The sequence below is a fragment of the Quercus lobata genome, chromosome 11 (assembly GCF_001633185.2).
Source record: "Quercus lobata isolate SW786 chromosome 11, ValleyOak3.0 Primary Assembly, whole genome shotgun sequence".
Taxonomy (NCBI): Eukaryota; Viridiplantae; Streptophyta; class Magnoliopsida; order Fagales; family Fagaceae; genus Quercus; species Quercus lobata.
Genome location: NC_044914.1, coordinates 16,623,001 through 16,642,620, shown reverse-complemented (window position 1 = coordinate 16,642,620; position 19,620 = coordinate 16,623,001). Strand labels below are relative to the sequence as shown.

Sequence of the window (19,620 nt, the reverse complement as noted above, 5' to 3'; positions counted from 1 at the left end):
TTTTTCCCAGCCCCTTCTATGAATTACTTACCTTTCCTTTTATACTAGCCTGTATTTTTTATCCTTCGTCCACGTGTAGGATCGACATTCCAAGACTGATACTTGTCCCATCAGCCCATACCCGGAGTGGTTGGGGGTGATTGAAAAAGGTGGGGAGTATGGCTTTGTCAGGTGCAGAGTATTGAATGGCAGTAAGGGCAGCTTTCCCTGGTCGTTACACTTTCCAGCATACCCTTTTCTATTGGCACAAATATTTTAGATTTTTTCCAAATTGTTTCTATACCATTTTTGCCCTTTCTTCCGGGGAGGCTTCGGACATGCCGAGGACTGAATCGTCCTCGGCTGTATCCTAAGGCTATTTTGTTCTTGTGTTTCCGAGCCTAGGCCATAACCTTCCTCGGCTTGGGCCTCTGGGCTCCAACGAATAAATGGAGCTGGCCCAAAAAATCGTTGGGCCCCACAATTATCAATGTAAAATTTACAGTGCCTCTAAACAAATATGTATAACTTTGTACACTTTTATGCAAATGTGTATAATATTGTACACTTTTTGCAAATGTGTAAAAAATTGTACACATTTATTTAATCTATAATGTAAATCTTACATTGATAGTATAATGTAAACATATAATTGTCCTAAACTGATATGATTAATTTAATTTTTAGTAACAATAATCAGTATAGTCATTGTATAAAGAAACAATATGCTTAATGAACTTGTAGTTTATCTCTTATTCTCTTGCTAGTACATTCTATGGAGAAATTTGTAATAAGAAAACCACATAGACTGTAAAATTTTTATATCTTTAACCTAAGTTTCATTTTCTTACTGGCCCCCTTAGGAAAAAAAAAAAAAAAAAATCCTAAAATCACTATCGGTTGATAAATGAAACCTAGTGTTTAATCGAACTCTTCACTTTCAAAAATGTAAAACATGTGTTTATATCATCTACTAATGGTTAGTGCATGTCTTGTGTGGGGGTGGTAAAGTAGATGTCTTCAATAAATTCAATGACAATATGAGAAACTTCAAGGAATCTCTTATTAAAGATGTGCGAGGAATGTTAAGCTTGTATGAAGCCATATGATGGTGCGTGGAGAAGATATGCTTGATGAAACACTTGAGTTTACTACCACTCACGTCGAATCAATGGTGATTAATTTAAGCCCTCCTCTTGCCATACAAGTAAGTCGTGCCTTAAATCGGCCTATTTGAAAAACCTTGCCAAGTGTAGAGGCAAGACATTACTTTTCTATCTACCAAGAAATTGCTTCACATAATGAAGTTCTACTAAACTTGGAAAAATTGGATTTTAACATGTTGCAAATTAAAAAATAAAAAAATAAAAAAAGATTTTAACATGTTGCAAAAACAACACAAGAAGGATCATAGCCATATTTCAAGGTAAGTTCATTAGCTATATCTCACTATGTTGGTGTTGTAATTAAGCTTTTTGTTGTGAAATTTTAAAGTATTCACAAGTGTACAAATTGTACCTAAATATAGTTTGACAAGAACGAGGTTGAACCCACAGTGACTTGTATGAACGTAGGAAAATTAATCAAATCTTAACCAAATTAATCCTAATCTAGTTTAATAAAAATTGATTGTTTTGAAATTAAATAAAGCTAAGCAAATAATTAAACTAAGCAAAATATATAATACAAAAGTAGTAAAGAGTGTAAACAATCTAAAGAAATTAATTAAGGTTTTATTTTTTTTTTTTTGAAAACGCCTCAAAACTTTCATTCATTAAAATTGAAGGGAGTCAACATACAATGCCTCCAAGGCTGGTGGAGGAGAATCCTCTAACCAAACTACATCTTCAACAATATTTTTTGCATAACGTGCTAAGGAGTGTGCTGCACCATTTGCATTTCTATTTACCAGTTTGACTTCTACCCACAGTAAACCAGCCATCAAACATTGAATATCATCAAAAATATGACCAAGCCGAGACAGATTTGTAGCAGTGGACCTCAGTGAATTCAGCACCTGCGCACTATCTCCTTCAATCACTAGCTCTGAAAAACCAATATCAATGGCAAATTCAAGAGCTCTGCGGCAAGCAAGTACTTCGGCTTCAGTGCTGTCCAGTACCTGTTGCTCCTTGGCGGACATGGCACCCATCACTTCACCTCTTTCATTGCGAATAATAGCTCCTATACCAGAACACTTGAGGTCAGGGAAAATGGCTGCATCAAAGTTAAGTTTAAACCTTGAATTCGGTGGAGGACACCATCTGCTCACTGTGCTGGTTCTGCTAGCTATTGTTAGCTGTTCTTGTGCTTGTCGAAACTCCGTTAGAAGATCAAATGCTCTTTTGTTCAGTTGGGTTGGTGACTGAAGCTTGCCTCCATGTGAAATCCTGTTCCGTTGGGACCATATGAGCCAGGCCTGAACTAAAAATAGCTCCAGTTCTTCCCTGGTCAGCCGGCCTTGCATCTCTTCAAATAATTGCATTGAGTCTTGTTGACCTCCAGCACACTTTTGTAGCTTCACAAGGCTGCTAGCCCACACATCCCTCGCCTTGTAAGTCATATCAACATAATTTATGATCATTAATTTTTCTCAATTATTGCATGATAATCTAGAAATCAATCTTGCTATCATGGAAAATATTCTCATTAAAATTCTTATTTAAAAAATCTCTTTTTTGCTTCCTATATATAAAATCAAATCATCAATTGTATCTGTAGCTAAACAAATCACAAAAGATATCAAATTTTATAATCAAGCAATAATAAACCAAGCATTCAATTTATTAAGATAAATCCAAAATCATGAGAAAGCATGATTGAACTCATATTAAGAATCATATCTTAGTTGATTGTAATGAAGCAAGAACAATTTAAATCATTAAAGAACAACTATTTTGGGAAAAATCAAATCACATAAATAAAATTGATAATCCTTAAGAAGGTTTCATCCTCAACTTTAATTAAAACTTTAGCTACTCATGGTAGCTGAAATAAAACACAAAAAATAAATATTGAACATTAAACTAGACAATTAAACTGCTAGCTAGAATGAAAGAGAAAAATTACAGTGCTAGCATAGAGAAAGGGTGAAGAAAAAAGCCACATGCGGCTCCTGCGTTTTAGCCTTCGCGGTCCTCTGTTTCAGCTTTCTTCTAGCCTGCGTTTCAGCTCTCCTCTAGCCGCCCCCAATATTTCTTATTTCCCTCTATTTATACTAAGACCTAAAAGCTCATTATCAAAACCAACGTGGCCCAAAAGTAAGTACTCCCTAAGTAGGTGTTATGGTGAACAAATCAAGAGGCCCACAACAACAATACAATTACTGATTTGGACCCTAAAGCCCACCACGTTGACTGTGCAAGAATTGTTTGATTTGAGTTTTGTTTCCTTGCACACTTCATCCACGTTGGATTGAATCTTGGGCTTCTTTTTCTTTTTTTCTTTCTTTGTTTTCGTCTTCTCTTGAATTCACGCTTGGGCTGGATCTTTACTTTAGGCTGAATATTTCCTTCGTGCTTCACATCTGGGTCATAAGTTAGCTTGACAATTGGCCTGGTGTCACTTTGTATGTAAAGTCTTTATTACCTATAAATCAAATACAACTTATAATCAGTCACAAATTAGTATAAAAGTGCAGCTAAATATGTAAATATGAGAGTATTTTATGTATTTTATTGTATATATTTTATGATCATCACTTTCATAAGACATGATTTGACTAGACAATTTTTGTTGAAATTATAATTTAGGTTGTGTAAGGGTATAGATATTGGGACAAACCTATCTTTTGCACAAGAAAGCTGGTGGAGTTATACTTTTAGATTTTGGGAGTGTACTTTGAATCCCAATACTCTCTTGCTAGGAGGATACTAACTAAAACAATTTGCATGACATCAATTATAGATGACATATATGATGTACGTGACACGCATGAAGAACTCGAGCTCTTCACAGATGCAATTAAAAAGTTTAGTAAAAGCATATATGATTCTCTTCATTTGAAATGGATTCATGTCACGGTTCATAAATATTATAAATTTAAAGATGTATTCAGTGCCATGTCATTTAAAATTTTCATTGATGTGGCATTCTATATATACTGCCAGATCAAGAAAATAAATTATTAACTATGACAAAGATTCTCTCAATTTCAAGTTAACTGGGGAATATCATGTTTTTATATTTGGGAGGGGGGAGAGGGGATCGTGGGGTTAAAGTCAACATTACACACTTCATTCCAACGTTTAAATTATAGGTGGGATATCAATTGCATTGACCAACTCAGAGATTACATGAAGTTGTGTTATAAAGCAGTCTTGGATGGTTTTGAAGAAATTGAGGAAAAGATGTGCAAAGAAGCTATGCAAAAGTTGCGGTATGACACTATTAATTCACTTGAAACCATTTTTTCTCCATACATGTTCATTTTATAGTCATTATATTTTATGTTTTAATGTAACTAGATGAAAAAACTTGTTAAAGCCTACTTTGAAGAAGCCGTATGGTTGAAAGAAAAATATATTCCCACAATGGAGGAATATATGAGTAATGCACTAATATTCTATTGTTACCCCATGCTTGGCACCAAATCTTTTGTTGGCATGGGAGATATCGTGACCAAGGAAATGTTGGAGTGGGTCTTCCAGGAGCCAAAGATTGTTAGCATCAATCATAAACAGGCTAATGGATGACATTGTTTCCAATGAGGTATGTTAGTGTATCATACTCTCTGATATCACAAATGTTATTTAGCATGTATTGTTAGTGGATCTTATTGAGCACATGTTAGCTCTTGATTGTGACTAAAATCAAGGAACATTAATTATTGACTCGAAGAAAATAGCTAGTCATTTCTGTGTTGTACTCTAAAAAGAATAGTCTAATCACAATTGGAGCCTTTTGTAGTTGTTAATGAATCTCATATTAACCCAATATAAGCGTGATGTGGGACTCAACAAAACCCTATACAGTGCAGAATTTTATTCCAGTTAAGAGATTCTTCACATACAGTCTTGTCACTGCCACATGTACTGAAATTATGTGTGTGTTTGGGTTCGACTTTATGTGCGTTGCGTTGCGTTTCTGTTTTTTTTTTTTTTTTTTTTTTTCACGCGTTTTCATTTGGAGTATTGCGGTTACTGTTCAATGAACAGTAACCGCAATTGTTGACTTTCTGCAGTGAACAGTGCACATATGCACTGTTCACGGACCCACAAACTCCACTTTTTATCAACTTTTTCATTAAAAATGGGTCCTACGGTACTATTTACACATTTAAAAATTATTTAGCTACAGTGTTTTCAGTTTTAAGTTTTCAGTTTCAGCAAAATAAGTTCTATCCAAACAGACCCTATATATAATATAGAAGATGTACAAATTCAGTCAAAATAATTATCTTCTTTCTTTTCCCAGTATCTTTACTTTAACAAGGTATATGAGACATTAGTTTAGTACTGCAAGGAATATGATCCTTGTCTATGGACTTATTTCATGGTTCAATTTTTACTTTATTGAATCTAATAGTGTATAGAGTGTAGTGTATTTTAAAATTTTAAAAAACATGTTATTAGATACCCCTTTAATTTATACTATTTAAAACATGAAATGGATTCATTTCGGACCCACAAATCCATTTGGGCATAGAAAAAATGACACTCATTATATATTTTGGAATTTATTTTTTTTACCGTTTGAGCAAAACAGAGAGCACGTTATCTTAGGCATCTAATACTACAAGAAGCAATATAATGTCTCAAAGCAAGAGGTGCATGCCGAATTTCAGAAACAAACTGTGAATGCATGGAAGGATATAAACAAAGAGTGCATTAGACCTACTAAAGTGCCAGTACCTTTCCTCACACATGTTGTCAATTTCGCACGAGTCATGGATCTACTTTACAAAGATGAATATGCACACACAACTTGGAGGAATGATGGTAGAGTGTGTCACTTTAATGCTTGTTGATCCAGTATCAATTTGAAGATATTGATGCAATGTCTCAATATGACTTAAAAATTATAACTAAGTTGGTTCCTTAAATAAAGGTTTGATGTCCTACCAACTCAATAATAAAATAAATGTGTGACTAGAGTGAATCACAAATTTATGTGAGCTCCAAATTACTCTTAAAATTAGGAGCTCAATGCTTTTAAACTTTTAAGTGTTCCATGGATTATATATGTATGTGTTGGCACTTTAAAAAAGGTATAGTTTCAATAAGTGATTAACTTACGAGTATTATTTCTACATTACTTTTCACTTGTGCATGTGTTCTAACGGTGAAGAGATTATTCAATGTGCCAAGGCTCTCTCTTCCACATATTTATATCTATATTTACTTTTGTTTGTAGTTTTAGCTTTGTTTTTATGGGTGAGGTTTGGGTCCAGTGTTCAGTTGCACTAGACCCGTTGAGATTATAACACGTGTTCACTTTTAAATATATGTCATCATCTTAATGGGTCTAGTACATACCCTGTTTTTATTTACTTTTATTTTAAGCTCAATATGAATATGCAATCTAGTTTTTTTTTTTTTTTTTTAAAGGACTAATACTTAAAATGGGAAGTATCGCTAATCCCTAAAGCATGATAAAAAGTATGAATTTAATCACAAATCCTTGTTTTAATACTCCCTGACACGTGGGTATAAGCTTCACTCACTAAGTGAGACCTAATATGCGAAATTTTTAATTTTTAAACGAGAGGTAAAATAGAGACAAGATTCAAACTCAGTATCATTGCTTTGATACAATGATAAAGTGAAATATCCTGGGAAAAAGAAGTAGATGGAAATGGAATTGAATAAATTAATGTGATTTGGTCATTAAAACCTAACACCAAATTTGGGAGATTGATACTACTGACAATATAGAAAAATGGCAATACAGGTTGCAATTAGTGAACGATGATATTTAGCCAAAATGATTTAATTCCAAAGAATATAAATTTCTTTAGCATCCCTTGACATCCACCCTCTGAACTTCATGTAACTAACAAGAGAAAGTGAATAAGAAAGCGTTCTCCATGCATCAAGAAAATGAGATCTCATATGTTGAATAAGTATTCAACTCAAACGAATATTATGAAAATGGTTCTCAAACCACAAACCTGCCTAAACAGCACCAATAGATGAAACTAAGGGTCCGTTTGAGAGTTTATAAATGAATGAAATGGAATGATCATTAATTGAATGGAATGGAATGATCATTAAAGAAAGGGAATGGAATGGAATGGATTTAGTAAGGAAAGGAATGGAATGAAATGAAATTTAAAAATCTTGTTTGGATGTTATAAAATAAATGAATGGAAAGGAATGTAAAGTAAGTAACACCGTTTAGAAGTGACATTGGAAGGAAAGGAATAGAATCATTTTATAATAACATTACTATTGTACCCCTCATTTTAAAGAACATAAAAAATAATCAATGAGAACTTATAATTGTTTTGAAATGTTTAGTATTTAGTGGATGATGTGAAACTAGTTAGCCACAATTGGGTCTGTGTTAGATTATTGAATTACAATATAGTTTTGTCAAGGTGAATAAAAATAATCACGCTAATTAATAATTTAACAAATGAAGATAATGGCATGAAAATTTGACAATGGCACAATTTCTTTATTTCGATTTGAAAATTCCTTTTAGGGGCTGCTAGTTTTAGATTGAATCTTTCTTGGCTGGTGTGCTTTACAATAGATTTGATAATTTAATACATCTCCATCTCCATCTCCCAATTTCTTTAAAGAAAAAAGAAAATTTTATTGTAGCTAAAAAACAAGTTATGTATATTTCTATGTTGTAAAGCAATTCACGCATCACATGTTTATTCTCAACAAAATAAATATTGTCTAACAATGCAAACAAATATCTTAAAAAAAAAAAAAAAAAAAAAAAAAACTCCGGTAATTAGTCTTGCCAAAACAAAACAAAATAACATAATCCATTCCAAAACTAAGGTTGGCCAAAAAATCCGACACTTTTTTAATTTTTAGGCCTAGACATTAGTGTCAATAAGACACATTTGCACTCATGATCTGGGTAACCAAAGAACATCTCCTTATATGTTGGATTTTCCATCAAAAATATGTAGACCTCAGTCTTTGATATTGGATCTAAGTCCAATAGGCCCAAAGCTGCGTCAACTTCTGCTCCATATGACTTTGAAAAGAACTTTGTCATAACCTCAGTCGCCCTATCAATTGCCTTTGATACATTATCAAATGACTGAGAAATTACATTTCCGAGCTCATCATCTTCAACCAGTCGTGTAACAACCCAAGGAAAAGCACTAGCCACATTTGCGCTATACCTCAAAAGGACTAGTCACAATTAAAACTCCTTGTAGTTGTTAATAAAACCCAGTTCAACCCAGTAAATACCCGATATGGGACTCATTACACACCCACACACATCATACAATCAATCAAATTGGGGCATTGCAAGTCGTCTTTTCTTGCTTTTAGAAGACATTGCATCTTGTGATGACACTCGAGAACGTGCAACATTAATTTCTGGTGACCTTTGATCATCTTCCACTTCAAAGTTCTCCAAAGAAACTTCATTTTGAGATATCAAATTATCAATCTCATCAATAGTGGTCGATGCAACATACCTAGCACATTTCTCTTTTGCAGTTTCAGCATGATCACCTTTTACTCTATCTTTAGCCCAAAGTTGTGCCATCTCAGAGTAGTTGGGTATAGGTGTTGTCATCTACTTTTTGGCTGCAGGTTTAGACTGTTACAAACCAACAACAGATATAATTATGAAATACAAAATTAAACTCACAAAAAATGGTAATTTACCGTTATGAGTGGCTCCCAAACTTCTGGTTCAGCTGTCCACATATTTAAAGAATCATTACATCCAAAACTACTCAATCCATCTTTAAATATGTCATAGCATTCATGAAAATTCTTCTTCAGTATCTTTTGTCGATTTTTCACCTTATCCTTGTTAATTTCCATGTCAAATTTTTCAACCAACTCTTTCACTATGTCATCATATGCCTTAGAGGTAAAAGTTCCATTAACTCTACCACCTATGATCACCTGATGTAAAAAAGCATCCACTAAAGCATCATCCATAACACTACTTCATTGTACTTCTTTGTTTGGATCTCCACCATTCTTTTTTTATATCTTACCCATACTATAATTAATAGAACAAAAAGCACATGTAAAATATTGTGTAAATATTAATATTAATTATCAAAAGATAGAGAGCAATATCAAAATGAAAAGAGAAATTTGCATAACATTTAGGTCTAAGTAATTGAAACATAGCATATTCTTAAACGACATGACAACAATAAACCCAAAAGCTATCACATTTGGACATAGTTTTGCCACATGGCTAATGCTATAGAATCTCTTATAATATCTCATTGCCTAGCATCCTCATCATCTTCTCTTAGAGTAGGGGCTACACGTTCACGATGAGAATGCAAAACCTCTTCATCAACTTCAACAATAAGACTTTCATCAGGATTGACACTCATTAAATAATTATGAAGTATGCAATATGCTAAAATGATTTCATTTTGGGTGTCAACACAATAATTAGGCTCTGTAATACTTGCTATGATAGAAAATCTCTTTTTAAGTACACCAAATGCTCTTTTAATAGCAGTGCGCAATGACGCATGTCGCAAATTAAACAATTCTTTAACATTTTCAGGAGGACGAATAGAGTACTCTTTTAAATGATAACGCACTCCCCTATAAGGTGCAATCAGACGATTTCTATTCATGTATCCCGCATCAACAAGATAATATTTACCTAATAAACAATAACAACCATTAATTATATACTACAAATTTTTTAATTATAAAGAATACACCCTAATACGTATTTGAATTAAATTTACCCTGTGGGATTTTCAAGTTGTCGTTTCTAGTTAAAGTATTCTTTATTATTCTTGAATTTGAAGCAGTTTCTTCCCAACCTGGTAATACGTATGTAAATTTTAAATCAAATGAGCATGCCGCCAACACATTTTGTGTTGTGTAACCCTTTCTACCCCGATATCTTGGTACATCCTCATTTGAAACTTTGACACGAATATGTGTTCTATCAAGTGCCCCAATACAATCCTGAGATTAATATTATCTGATTATCTCTCAAAAACATTTACCTTAAAATATATTTGTATTAAAATACTATCAAATATAAATTATATGCATGATATATTTACCTTAAAATATGGGTTGAACCTACTACTTTGTAGTATTTCAAGTGGCACTTGAGTTCCATCAGGTTGTCAAAGGAATTGATCCTCTAACATAATTATTGATCTTAACACGTTATGAAAATGGCGACTAATGGTCTCACTGGAACGACAAAAAAAGGACATTGTACAAGTCATCTGATTATGTGCTAGCATGTGAAGAAACTTGCCAACTTGCTCTTCAACCGTGGCACGCTGTGTGTCTTGAAGATCATCGTCTTTCCGCAAAATGTCACACAAACCTTGAAAAGCTTGTGGACCCATGCGTATTACATCATAGCATTTTTCACTATTCCTAAGTCGAGACATTAGTTCATCGTGAACTTTTTGTCTTTCTATGGTTGATTGTGCAGGAATGTGGGAAACACGACTTCTTTTTAGTTGTTGCCTTTGATGGATAATGTAACACAAATAACGGCATGTAGCATGAACCAAGACTAGTTTCCGCATAAAGTTCGAAAAAATTATGGTCTTAAGTACCTCATCATTGAAGTCCATCTAAGTAAAAAAATAGTTATGTTATTAGTCCAACTTAGAAAATAATGGGTACATGTTCTAAAAAATAGTTACGTTATTAGCCTAACTAATTATGAGTTAGGATTTTAGTTCGGGGTGGCAAGGTTACAAGATAAGATTGAAAACGAAATTAATCTAAAAAATATTAGTTTGCATCAATAAATAAAAAACTATATAATAAAAAAATAAAAAAAAATAAAGATAATTAATTCATATTAAATAAAAATTAATTGAAGACATTAATCAGTGTATTTATTTACAATTCAAGAAATTAATCAATGTACTCAAAATAAACTATGAGATTAACTCAATGAAAAAGTGTAAAAAATATAACAACATATTTGAAAAGTTGTATAATGACTCGTTGGGCCAATGGCTACGGACCTACTGCTTTGAGCTGAAGTGGTGAGAAAATTTTAAACTTGGTTTTGTAGAAGATTTTAACATTCATCCCATTGCATGTTAACGTTGAAGTGACATGTTGTGTGCTCTTTGATTGCTGGCATTATGAGTGTTGGACATATATTGGCTTAAACTAAATTCATTAACCTGAGAGGAATATCATCTAACAAAAACCCTCTCTCTAATCCTCACCCTCGCCTAATGAAAATATGGCTGACTTAAAAATACTCTGTTTCTTGACCAAAAAACAGAGCATATCTCCTAACATGAAAGGCAAATAACACTATTTGGATAGCCCCGAACTTATGTAAAATTTGTAAACTAACTAAAACCTTTCCTCTCTTACTCACTAACATGTTATGCTTATATCTTTATCAGCAACAATTATTTTAATTATGCTTTGAAGTCTAGCCCACAAAACTCTTGCCAGCACATTAAATTCTAAAAACAATATACGTACTATTGAGTCTCCATGATTATGCCACGTCTAGAGTCCTCGACAAAAACAAAATAAACGGTGACTAATTTATAGTACCATAATCAAAAAAAAAAAAAAAAATCCCTTCCAACAACTTCGGTTTCCACACGCTCTAAAATAATTTCTATCTTCCAAAGACTTGATAAAGAATAGATCTTCCTACACCACTGACAATGCCAACAAAAATGCAATATTAATGACATGATTTATGAGCACTACCAATGCTTATAAACACTCAACTTTCGTTCTCTCTTTTCTTTTTTGGTTTTGTCCATTTGTTACCCAACTGAAATCTTTCAAGTGTCAGTTGTCTTTCTTCCATGTAACGTATCCTTTCCTGTATGGATTTTTTAAGCATAGTTTCGAGCTTTAAAGAATGGGTATGAGCTTTGTATCGGTTGTAGCAATGAAGGTACGGCAATGAGTTCGTATTTACATCAATCTCAATCCACAATCCCAAGACATCAATGTATACATTGGCATAACATGTTTCTACGGGTTTTTATTTTATTTTTTTTTTAATGAATCATTCTCAATCCACAATCCCAAGACATCCACCCTATCTTGTTTTCTATCAAGTCCAAACACATGCACACAGAATCAATTATTCATTGGGGAACGAGGTGTGGAGAAGAATCAATGATTCATTGGAACACTTAAAAGCAATAGCAAATTGAATTTTAAGTGTCAGACCAAAAATAAGATTATCCAATAAGTTGTATACATTGGCATAACGTGTTTCTACAGGCTTTGAATTTTTTTTAATGAATCAATCTCAATCCACAATCCCAAGACATTAATGAAAAATATTTCCTCACACAAACCCACAACATATTCTTTGAATAACCTTCTCCTAATGTAGAACTCTCCTTGTAAGAATACTGCTTTGAGCCAAAGCAATATAACCCGTAGAAACAGTGATACATTCCTCAAATTTGTTCATAAATTTGGAGAAGATTGTTCACGAAACAAAGATAGAAAATATATGACAAGACATGAAGTAGGAAGCAAACATAACAGAACCGGTAGAAACATAAGAAAAAGAAAGACTTACTTGTGAGCAGTAACCAAAACTTGCAGCAGTCAAAGAATAAACAGCAGTAGCTTCAATGGTGTCTCACGAAACAGCAATAGCTTCACTTTGCAGCAAATAGGCAATAACGTGTAGCTATGTTTTTTTTCTTACGGCTGATTGAGAAAAGAATGGTTGATATTAAAGGGGTATTTAGGGGTTTTAACAAAAATTTCATTAAACCTAAACCTATTCCCTTCCATTCCTCCCAATTTTGAGAGGAACAAAAATTTGAGGTTTGGAGGGAAAAGGGAGGAATGAGCATTCCCTCCTAACCATTCCATTCCCTCCTACTTAAACTCCCAGACAAGGGAATGGATTTTCCATTCCCTCCATTAAAACTCCCAAATAAGAGGAGGGAAGAATATTTTAAAAATATTCCTTTTTTTCCATTTAATTCCATTCCATTCCCTCCTTCCAAATGGACCCTAAAACCCAGAATGATTATCTGCTTAGGATATCCACTAAATTTATAGCTCTTAGGTACCAAAAGAAGAACCGTGAAAGCACATGTTTGGATAAAAACAGAAAGAAAGATACGTGCACCACACACTTCAAGGATTGTGTAATTTATCGTGATTATCCATGAACAACCCCTACATGAAAATTGCCCAAAGTTCTTCGTGGCCATAGTCACTCAGTGAATATCATCTTCTTCACAGAACTTGGTGTACTTATCTGCATCCATCAAGCTCTTCAATTCACCCCTATCGCTCACCTCAACCTTAATTATCCATCCTTTGTCATATGGGCTTGAGTTAATCCACATCAAGACAGATACATCAGAAATAATCATAATAGAAATGAAGGAAAAAACATATTCTTGATGGCAGAAAATATGTCAAACTTCACCAATTAAAGGAAACTGGAATTGTGAATGAATTTTTTAACACAATGAAGGTGGTTAACCAAGATTTTCAGTGACATATAAATGTATTCAGATGACTACCCGTATCAACCTTAAGCTGAATAAGTTTAGTAGCATGAGAGTTTCCCTTATATGATCTATTCTGCTCTTGATTGTTCCAAATATTGGCTACTAGGGACATTGCGTAACAACTTGCATACTAGAAGGAACTATATATAACTATAGGCCATTTAAGGTGGTAAGGTGAAATAGAAAAAGAAGGATTTTTTTTAGGGGAGGCAATTAAAAAATAATAATTAAAGAAGAAAATGAAGAAGGAAACTTGACTTAGAAGCCCTACCCAAAAGAAAGGGAAAGAAGAACCATGAAAAAGCGCCATGGGGACAATGCGGGGCAAGATGAAGACAACAAAGAGAAATAGTAAATATGCCCAGCTTTAATAGCTAGCACATAATTCAGGAGGCAAAACTTGCTCATAGTCAGACCTCTCTGAATTCAGAGCATTCAAACAGAGACAAAATTTGAGCCTCTGACATGTTTCATTTAAGCATAGATGTCAAAAGTTGAAGATTGGACACGGTTCAAATCAGTTCATAACCACCACTCCCCAAAATCTTAACTTTTTAAGTGCATTAGCACAAAATTCAATTTTGAAATTGGAAAACCAGATTCCTTTTGTTTTAATAGATATTTTTTAGTTATCTTAAAATATTATCAAAACCACTTTTTGCAAGTTCTAAGATTACGAATATTGAACATTAGCTACATTAAATAAAGCCAAACTAGGTATTTATCAGAACCACCAATTAACTGTTAGTAATTTATCACAAGAGAAATTAAGAAAACCAGAAATGAAAGGCAGAAAACTTAATTGTAAGATTAGTAACATTTTAGGGGCAGTGGTAACTAGCACAAACATGGAGAAAACTAGTGTCGGATTGACCTACCACAAGCAATTGCAGCCCAGTGGTACCTCCTCCCCTTAATGGGAAGGCTATCGATAGGAAAAAGGCATGGGCACTTGCATGTACAATAAACGAACAGAACATCAGGTATCACAACCTTAAGAAATGCAAAAGGAAGTTCAAATTGGCTGGCACTGTACTGAAACTCTAGTGTAGCTCCTAGTCTTAGATGATCCACAATATTGAGACATTCAGTTTCAGTCAACCATGAAAAAGAAAATATGGTTATCTTTTCTCTCCTGTTCCATTCTGACTTGTTAATCTAGACCCCCAAAAAAAAAAAAAAAAAAAACAAAAACAAAAACAAAAAACAAAAAACAAAAAAAAATAAATAAATAAAACAAAAACGAGAACGAAAAACATACAGGACTGAAACTCGAATTAGAAAAGGAGACTCACCGTACCAAGGGAGTCGTTGAGCTCTTCGTTTACTTCAAGCACTTTCCCTGAAATGGGAGAATTAATATCATTAGTAACCTTGACACTTTCGACCACACCAATGCTGCTGCCCTGTGATACTGGAGCTCCCACATATGGTAATTCAACGTAGACAACATCACCTAAATGATTGTGAGCATGGTTGGTTATACCAACGGTAGTAGAATTCCCCTCAGCTTTCACCCATTCATGAGAGTCAAGATACTTAAGATAGTTCATAACTGCATGTAAAATGGAGAAAGCAGATCAATTTTCTAATAATCCATGAAAAATCACATCTCAACAATTATTTTTTTGAAAGACAAGAATAACTTATTTTAAAAAAGAAAGCATAAAGTAGCCAGAAGAATTACGCCAAAAAAGCAGAAGCTATGTACAGCAAGAAAGAGGCTCTAAAAACATGGGAATGTAGTCACTAGATGTGAATCCCTAAGCATGAGACCAATCAAAGAAAGTGCCTACAAATGAGACAATGAGCCTGTCCCCCGTACTCTCCAAATCCTCAAACGTATGCTTGTTTCATTCCCTCTGGATAGTCCATGTCAAGCATAATGGCACCAAGTTCCAAATACCTGAGGAAAGCTTCCCCAACCAATTGCACCTCTCAAATGAAAGGTCAACACTCTCTCAGGTAAAACCCACGAGATGCCAAAAGATCTCAAAGCAAAACTCCACAATTGGTACACAACCTTGCAGTGAACCAAAAAGTGATCCAGTGCCTCCCCATTACACCAACACACACAACACCACTCCACTATAGTAAAGCCTCTTCCCCTTAAGTGATTCTATATATAGAAATGAAAAGATATCACTGCATACTGCAAAATCAATGAACTAGATTATCATTTGTTTGGGAGAACCATCTTTATTCCATATGGATATATCAATTAGAAATTTGATCAGATAACTTCATATGAGAAAACAGAACTCGAATAAAAGAATTGAGAGAGAGAGAGAGAGAGAGAGAGAGAGAGAGAGAGAGAGAGAGAGAGATGAGAAATGCACTGACAAATTAAGAATTTGGTGTGTTAAGCTTGCAGAAGCATTTATAACCCTTATACAGCTATAAAATTCCTTCTCTGTTCTTAGAAATTATCTTTAAAAATGAGCCACTTGTATCTTAGTCCCATGACATTTATTTTTTGATGAGTAGTCCCATGACAATTTTAAATCTCAAAGAAGTGTGTTCAATAAGTCAAATAATAATCTTGGTATTAGTGTGTTCAGCAATCAAATTACGTTTGAGATATCACAAATCCTTATTTAATTAAACAAATATGCACCCCACTTTTCACCACTGTAGCACCACAGATTATCGTCCAACTGACAACTACTTCCAATCAAACACACCTGGACTTCATTTTTCAACCTGGAGATGTTGGCTTGTTGGCAAGGAAAGTTTGGGAGGCATCGGAATTCTACCATTTGGATGGTTGTGTCGCATTGTTTGATGTGGTGCATTTGGAGGGAGAGGAATAACCAGCATTTTGAGGATTTAGAGAGATCAGTTTCAGATCTTAAACTCTTCTTCCTTAAGACTCTTCTGGATTGGGTTACAGTGTTTGGCTTTCGTTTTTTTTCTTCAGTCCATGGTTTCATGGACTTTTGTACTTTATGCACTTGATTTGTTTTTGTCCTTGATGTATACTTCCTATATACTCAAGTGGCTCCCCTCTTCTTTTAATATATTCTTATTACTTATCAAAAAAAAAAATTCAACAAATTATATGTGACAGACAATGGCTTAGGTTTCATTTTCATTATAAAGAAAGAAAAAATTATAGGAATAATTGACCTAAGATTAATCACAATTCCAGCACAACAAGAAACTGACCACACTATAAAAAGTATAGATTTCACATACACAGAATATATTGATTTATGAATGCCCAAATTAAAGAATCCATTGACCTCAGCAGTGATTTAAAAAAAAACTTGGTAAATATGATACCAATAACAAAAACAAGCCAAGCCAATTTCCAAAAACAAAGTACTCTGATCAAACAATCATAGATCACCCATTTTAACTAACTAATATATAAATGAGAGATCCAAATCCAAATCTCAGATTTTCTAATTAATATATAAATATAAATAAATAAATAAAGAACAACCCATCAAAGCAAAGTCTGATATATACCAGAAGAAAACCTGTGGAACACTGAGACCTTGAGGTATGAGGCAACCCTTGAAGCACACAACAACCTTGAAGCTATGTTGGAAACTTCGAAGTTTAAACAAAAAAACCCTGCCTTTTTTTGTTCTCTCCCTCAACACACAAAACACACTACAAAAAAAATTTGTTTCTCTTATAAATTATAAAAATACTTAGTGGGGTTTGGACAGTTGGTGGGGGTGTTCCAAAATTCCAATCACTATATTGTTAAGCCACAGGCAAGAAGAATTTTGGAGACTGTTGAGAATTTTGGGTTGTTTAGAATGTTCAATAAGGATGGGGAGACCATCGTCATCGCCCTCAATATGTGCAACTCTTCAATTCTGAGTCAGGACATCCTTTGCCTCAGAAAAACTTTCACTTTGGCTTTGGGCTAAAGTTGATGTTGGGGAACCCGTAACTGCAAGATGGTAGTATATCATTCAATTTGATGGAACAGACGATATAAGAGGCAATGCCCTTGTAAACAGACACAAACATACAGAGACTTGCTAAGATCTACTCCTAATGACGGCAGTCGCAATTCCTCTAATACAACCCTAAAATTCAAAAATCACAAAATCAAAAAGAATAATAAAAAAATAAAGCCGATTAAACTAAATGGTAAATGAACTAAATTAACCCCAGAAACCCTCATACAAAACCATCTAGCCGAACCCAACTGCATGATAAACCCATAATATTATTCCTTTAACTGCTAGTAATTTATCATGAGAGCAATTGAGAAAACAAGAAATGAAAGGCAGAAAACTTAATTGTAACATTTGTCATGTATTAGGGGCAATGGTACCTAGCACAAGCATGGAGAAAACTAGTGTTGGATTGACCTACCACAAGCATTTGAAGCCCAGTGGTACCTCTTCCCCTTAATGGGAAAGCTATAGATAAGCAGAGGGTTTTGATAAAAAGAAGATAGGTGTTGGATTGAGCTACTTGCATTGGAGAGAGAGAGAGAGAGAGAGACAAGGGGTGGGGGAGGAAATAACAGGCTATCAGAAAGCAACCGTGTTTCAATGGTTCAACACGTGAAGAAAAGAACCTCCAAAAGAATAAATGATGAGAGAGAGAGAGAGAGAGAGAGAGTCAGCTTAATGTGGTAAGTAAAGCTTGTTGACTGACTCTACAAGCTTTTATTGTGAAAGAAAAAGAAAGGCTCAGGAGCACTTGTGGTTGGATTCTCATGCAAAATAAACAAACAGAACATCAGGTATCACATCCTTAACAAATGCAAAAGCAAGTTAAGATTGGCTGGCAATGTACTGAAACTCTAGTGTAGCTTCTAGATGATTGGCAATATAGAGACATTCAGTTTCAGTCAACCATGAAAAAGAAAATATGGTTATCTTTTCTCTCGGTCAACCATGACAAAGCAAATATGGTTAGCTTTTCTCTCCAGTTCCAATCTATAAATTTACTTGTGGATCCAGACCGCCAAAAAAAAAATCTACAAAACATAAGGCACTGAAATTCAAATGAGAAAAGGAGACTCACCAGACCGGGGGAGTCATTGAGCTCTTAGTTTACTTCAACCACTTTCCAAAATATGGGACAATAAATATCACTAGTCGCATTGAAACATTCAACCACAACAAAGCTGCTGCCCTGTGATACAGGAGCCCCCACTTCTAGTGTTTCAACACAGACAACATCACCTAAATAATCCTGAGCATGGTTGGTTATGCCAACAGTAGCAGAATTCCCCTCAACGTTAATCCACTCATGAGAGTCAAGATACTTAAGATCCTTCACAACTGCATGTAAAATGCAGAAGAAAAGTATAAGCACGATAGGTAGGTCAATTTTCAAAGAATCCAAGAAAGATATGATATCCACAATTCCCAAAATCAATATTAAATAAAGTGATTCTGTAACTAGAAATGAAAAGATATTGCTGAATGCTGCAAAATCAATGAACTAGATTATCATTTATATGGGAGAACCATCTATATTCTATATGGATATATCGATTAGAAATTTGATTGGATAACTTCATATGAGAAAACAAAACTTCAATAAAAAAATTGAGAGAGAGGGCTGAGTAGTGCACTGACAAATGAAGAATGTTGCTAGTTGAGCTTGCCGAAGCATTCAAAACCCTTTAACATTTTCTTTACAATACTCTTGATACCCCACATGCTGTTGGAGCATCATAAATAATAGTAGTTTATGGTTACATTTTCATTAAATAAGCTGTTTTTTCATATAAGCAAATACTTGAACTAAGATGGAGAGGTCCTTGAAATAAGAGTATGACCACCTAAAAAATAACAGCCTATTGTCTTTACATAAGTTTATCCAAACACTCGTGTGTGCAAATGATGAAGTGAGATGAACCAAATTGTAAGCACACTGTACAACCTGAGCATCCATATAGTATTAATAAACTATCAATCAAGACAAATATCCAAAAATCATTATTTTTTAATATATTAAGATACAATCATCTACCAATAAAAATAAAAGACACGAAACACTATTATTTTTTAATACAATCA

The 19,620-nt window shown here is 34.0% G+C and overlaps 1 protein-coding gene and 1 pseudogene across 8 annotated transcripts; one reads left to right on the top strand and one right to left on the bottom strand.

Moving 5' to 3' along the window:
- Positions 1-3,030: 3,030 nt before the first annotated feature.
- On the top strand, positions 3,031-6,121 carry LOC115966471 (annotated as a pseudogene).
- A 2,246-nt stretch (positions 6,122-8,367) lies between these two features.
- LOC115967241 (glycine cleavage system H protein 2, mitochondrial-like) lies at positions 8,368-18,206 on the bottom strand. Of its 8 annotated transcripts, XM_031086305.1 has the most exons (5): positions 17,916-18,206; positions 15,072-15,170; positions 14,911-14,957; positions 14,494-14,773; positions 13,049-13,430 (listed from the first exon to the last, which is right to left on the bottom strand). In XM_031086305.1, the coding sequence occupies exons 1-5, from the start codon at positions 17,926-17,928 to the stop codon at positions 13,408-13,410; spliced, it is 462 nt and encodes a 153-aa protein (XP_030942165.1). In that variant the 5' UTR covers positions 17,929-18,206; the 3' UTR covers positions 13,049-13,407. The 8 variants fall into 8 exon arrangements, 6 of the variants coding, with proteins under 6 accessions (XP_030942163.1, XP_030942164.1, XP_030942162.1 ...); XR_004086407.1 differs by lacking the exons at positions 13,049-13,430; positions 14,494-14,773; positions 17,916-18,206 and adding exons at positions 8,368-9,444; positions 15,303-15,762; XM_031086303.1 differs by lacking the exons at positions 13,049-13,430; positions 14,494-14,773 and adding exons at positions 8,368-8,705; positions 8,787-9,032 and having other exon boundaries at positions 14,911-15,170.
- Positions 18,207-19,620: the final 1,414 nt, after the last annotated feature.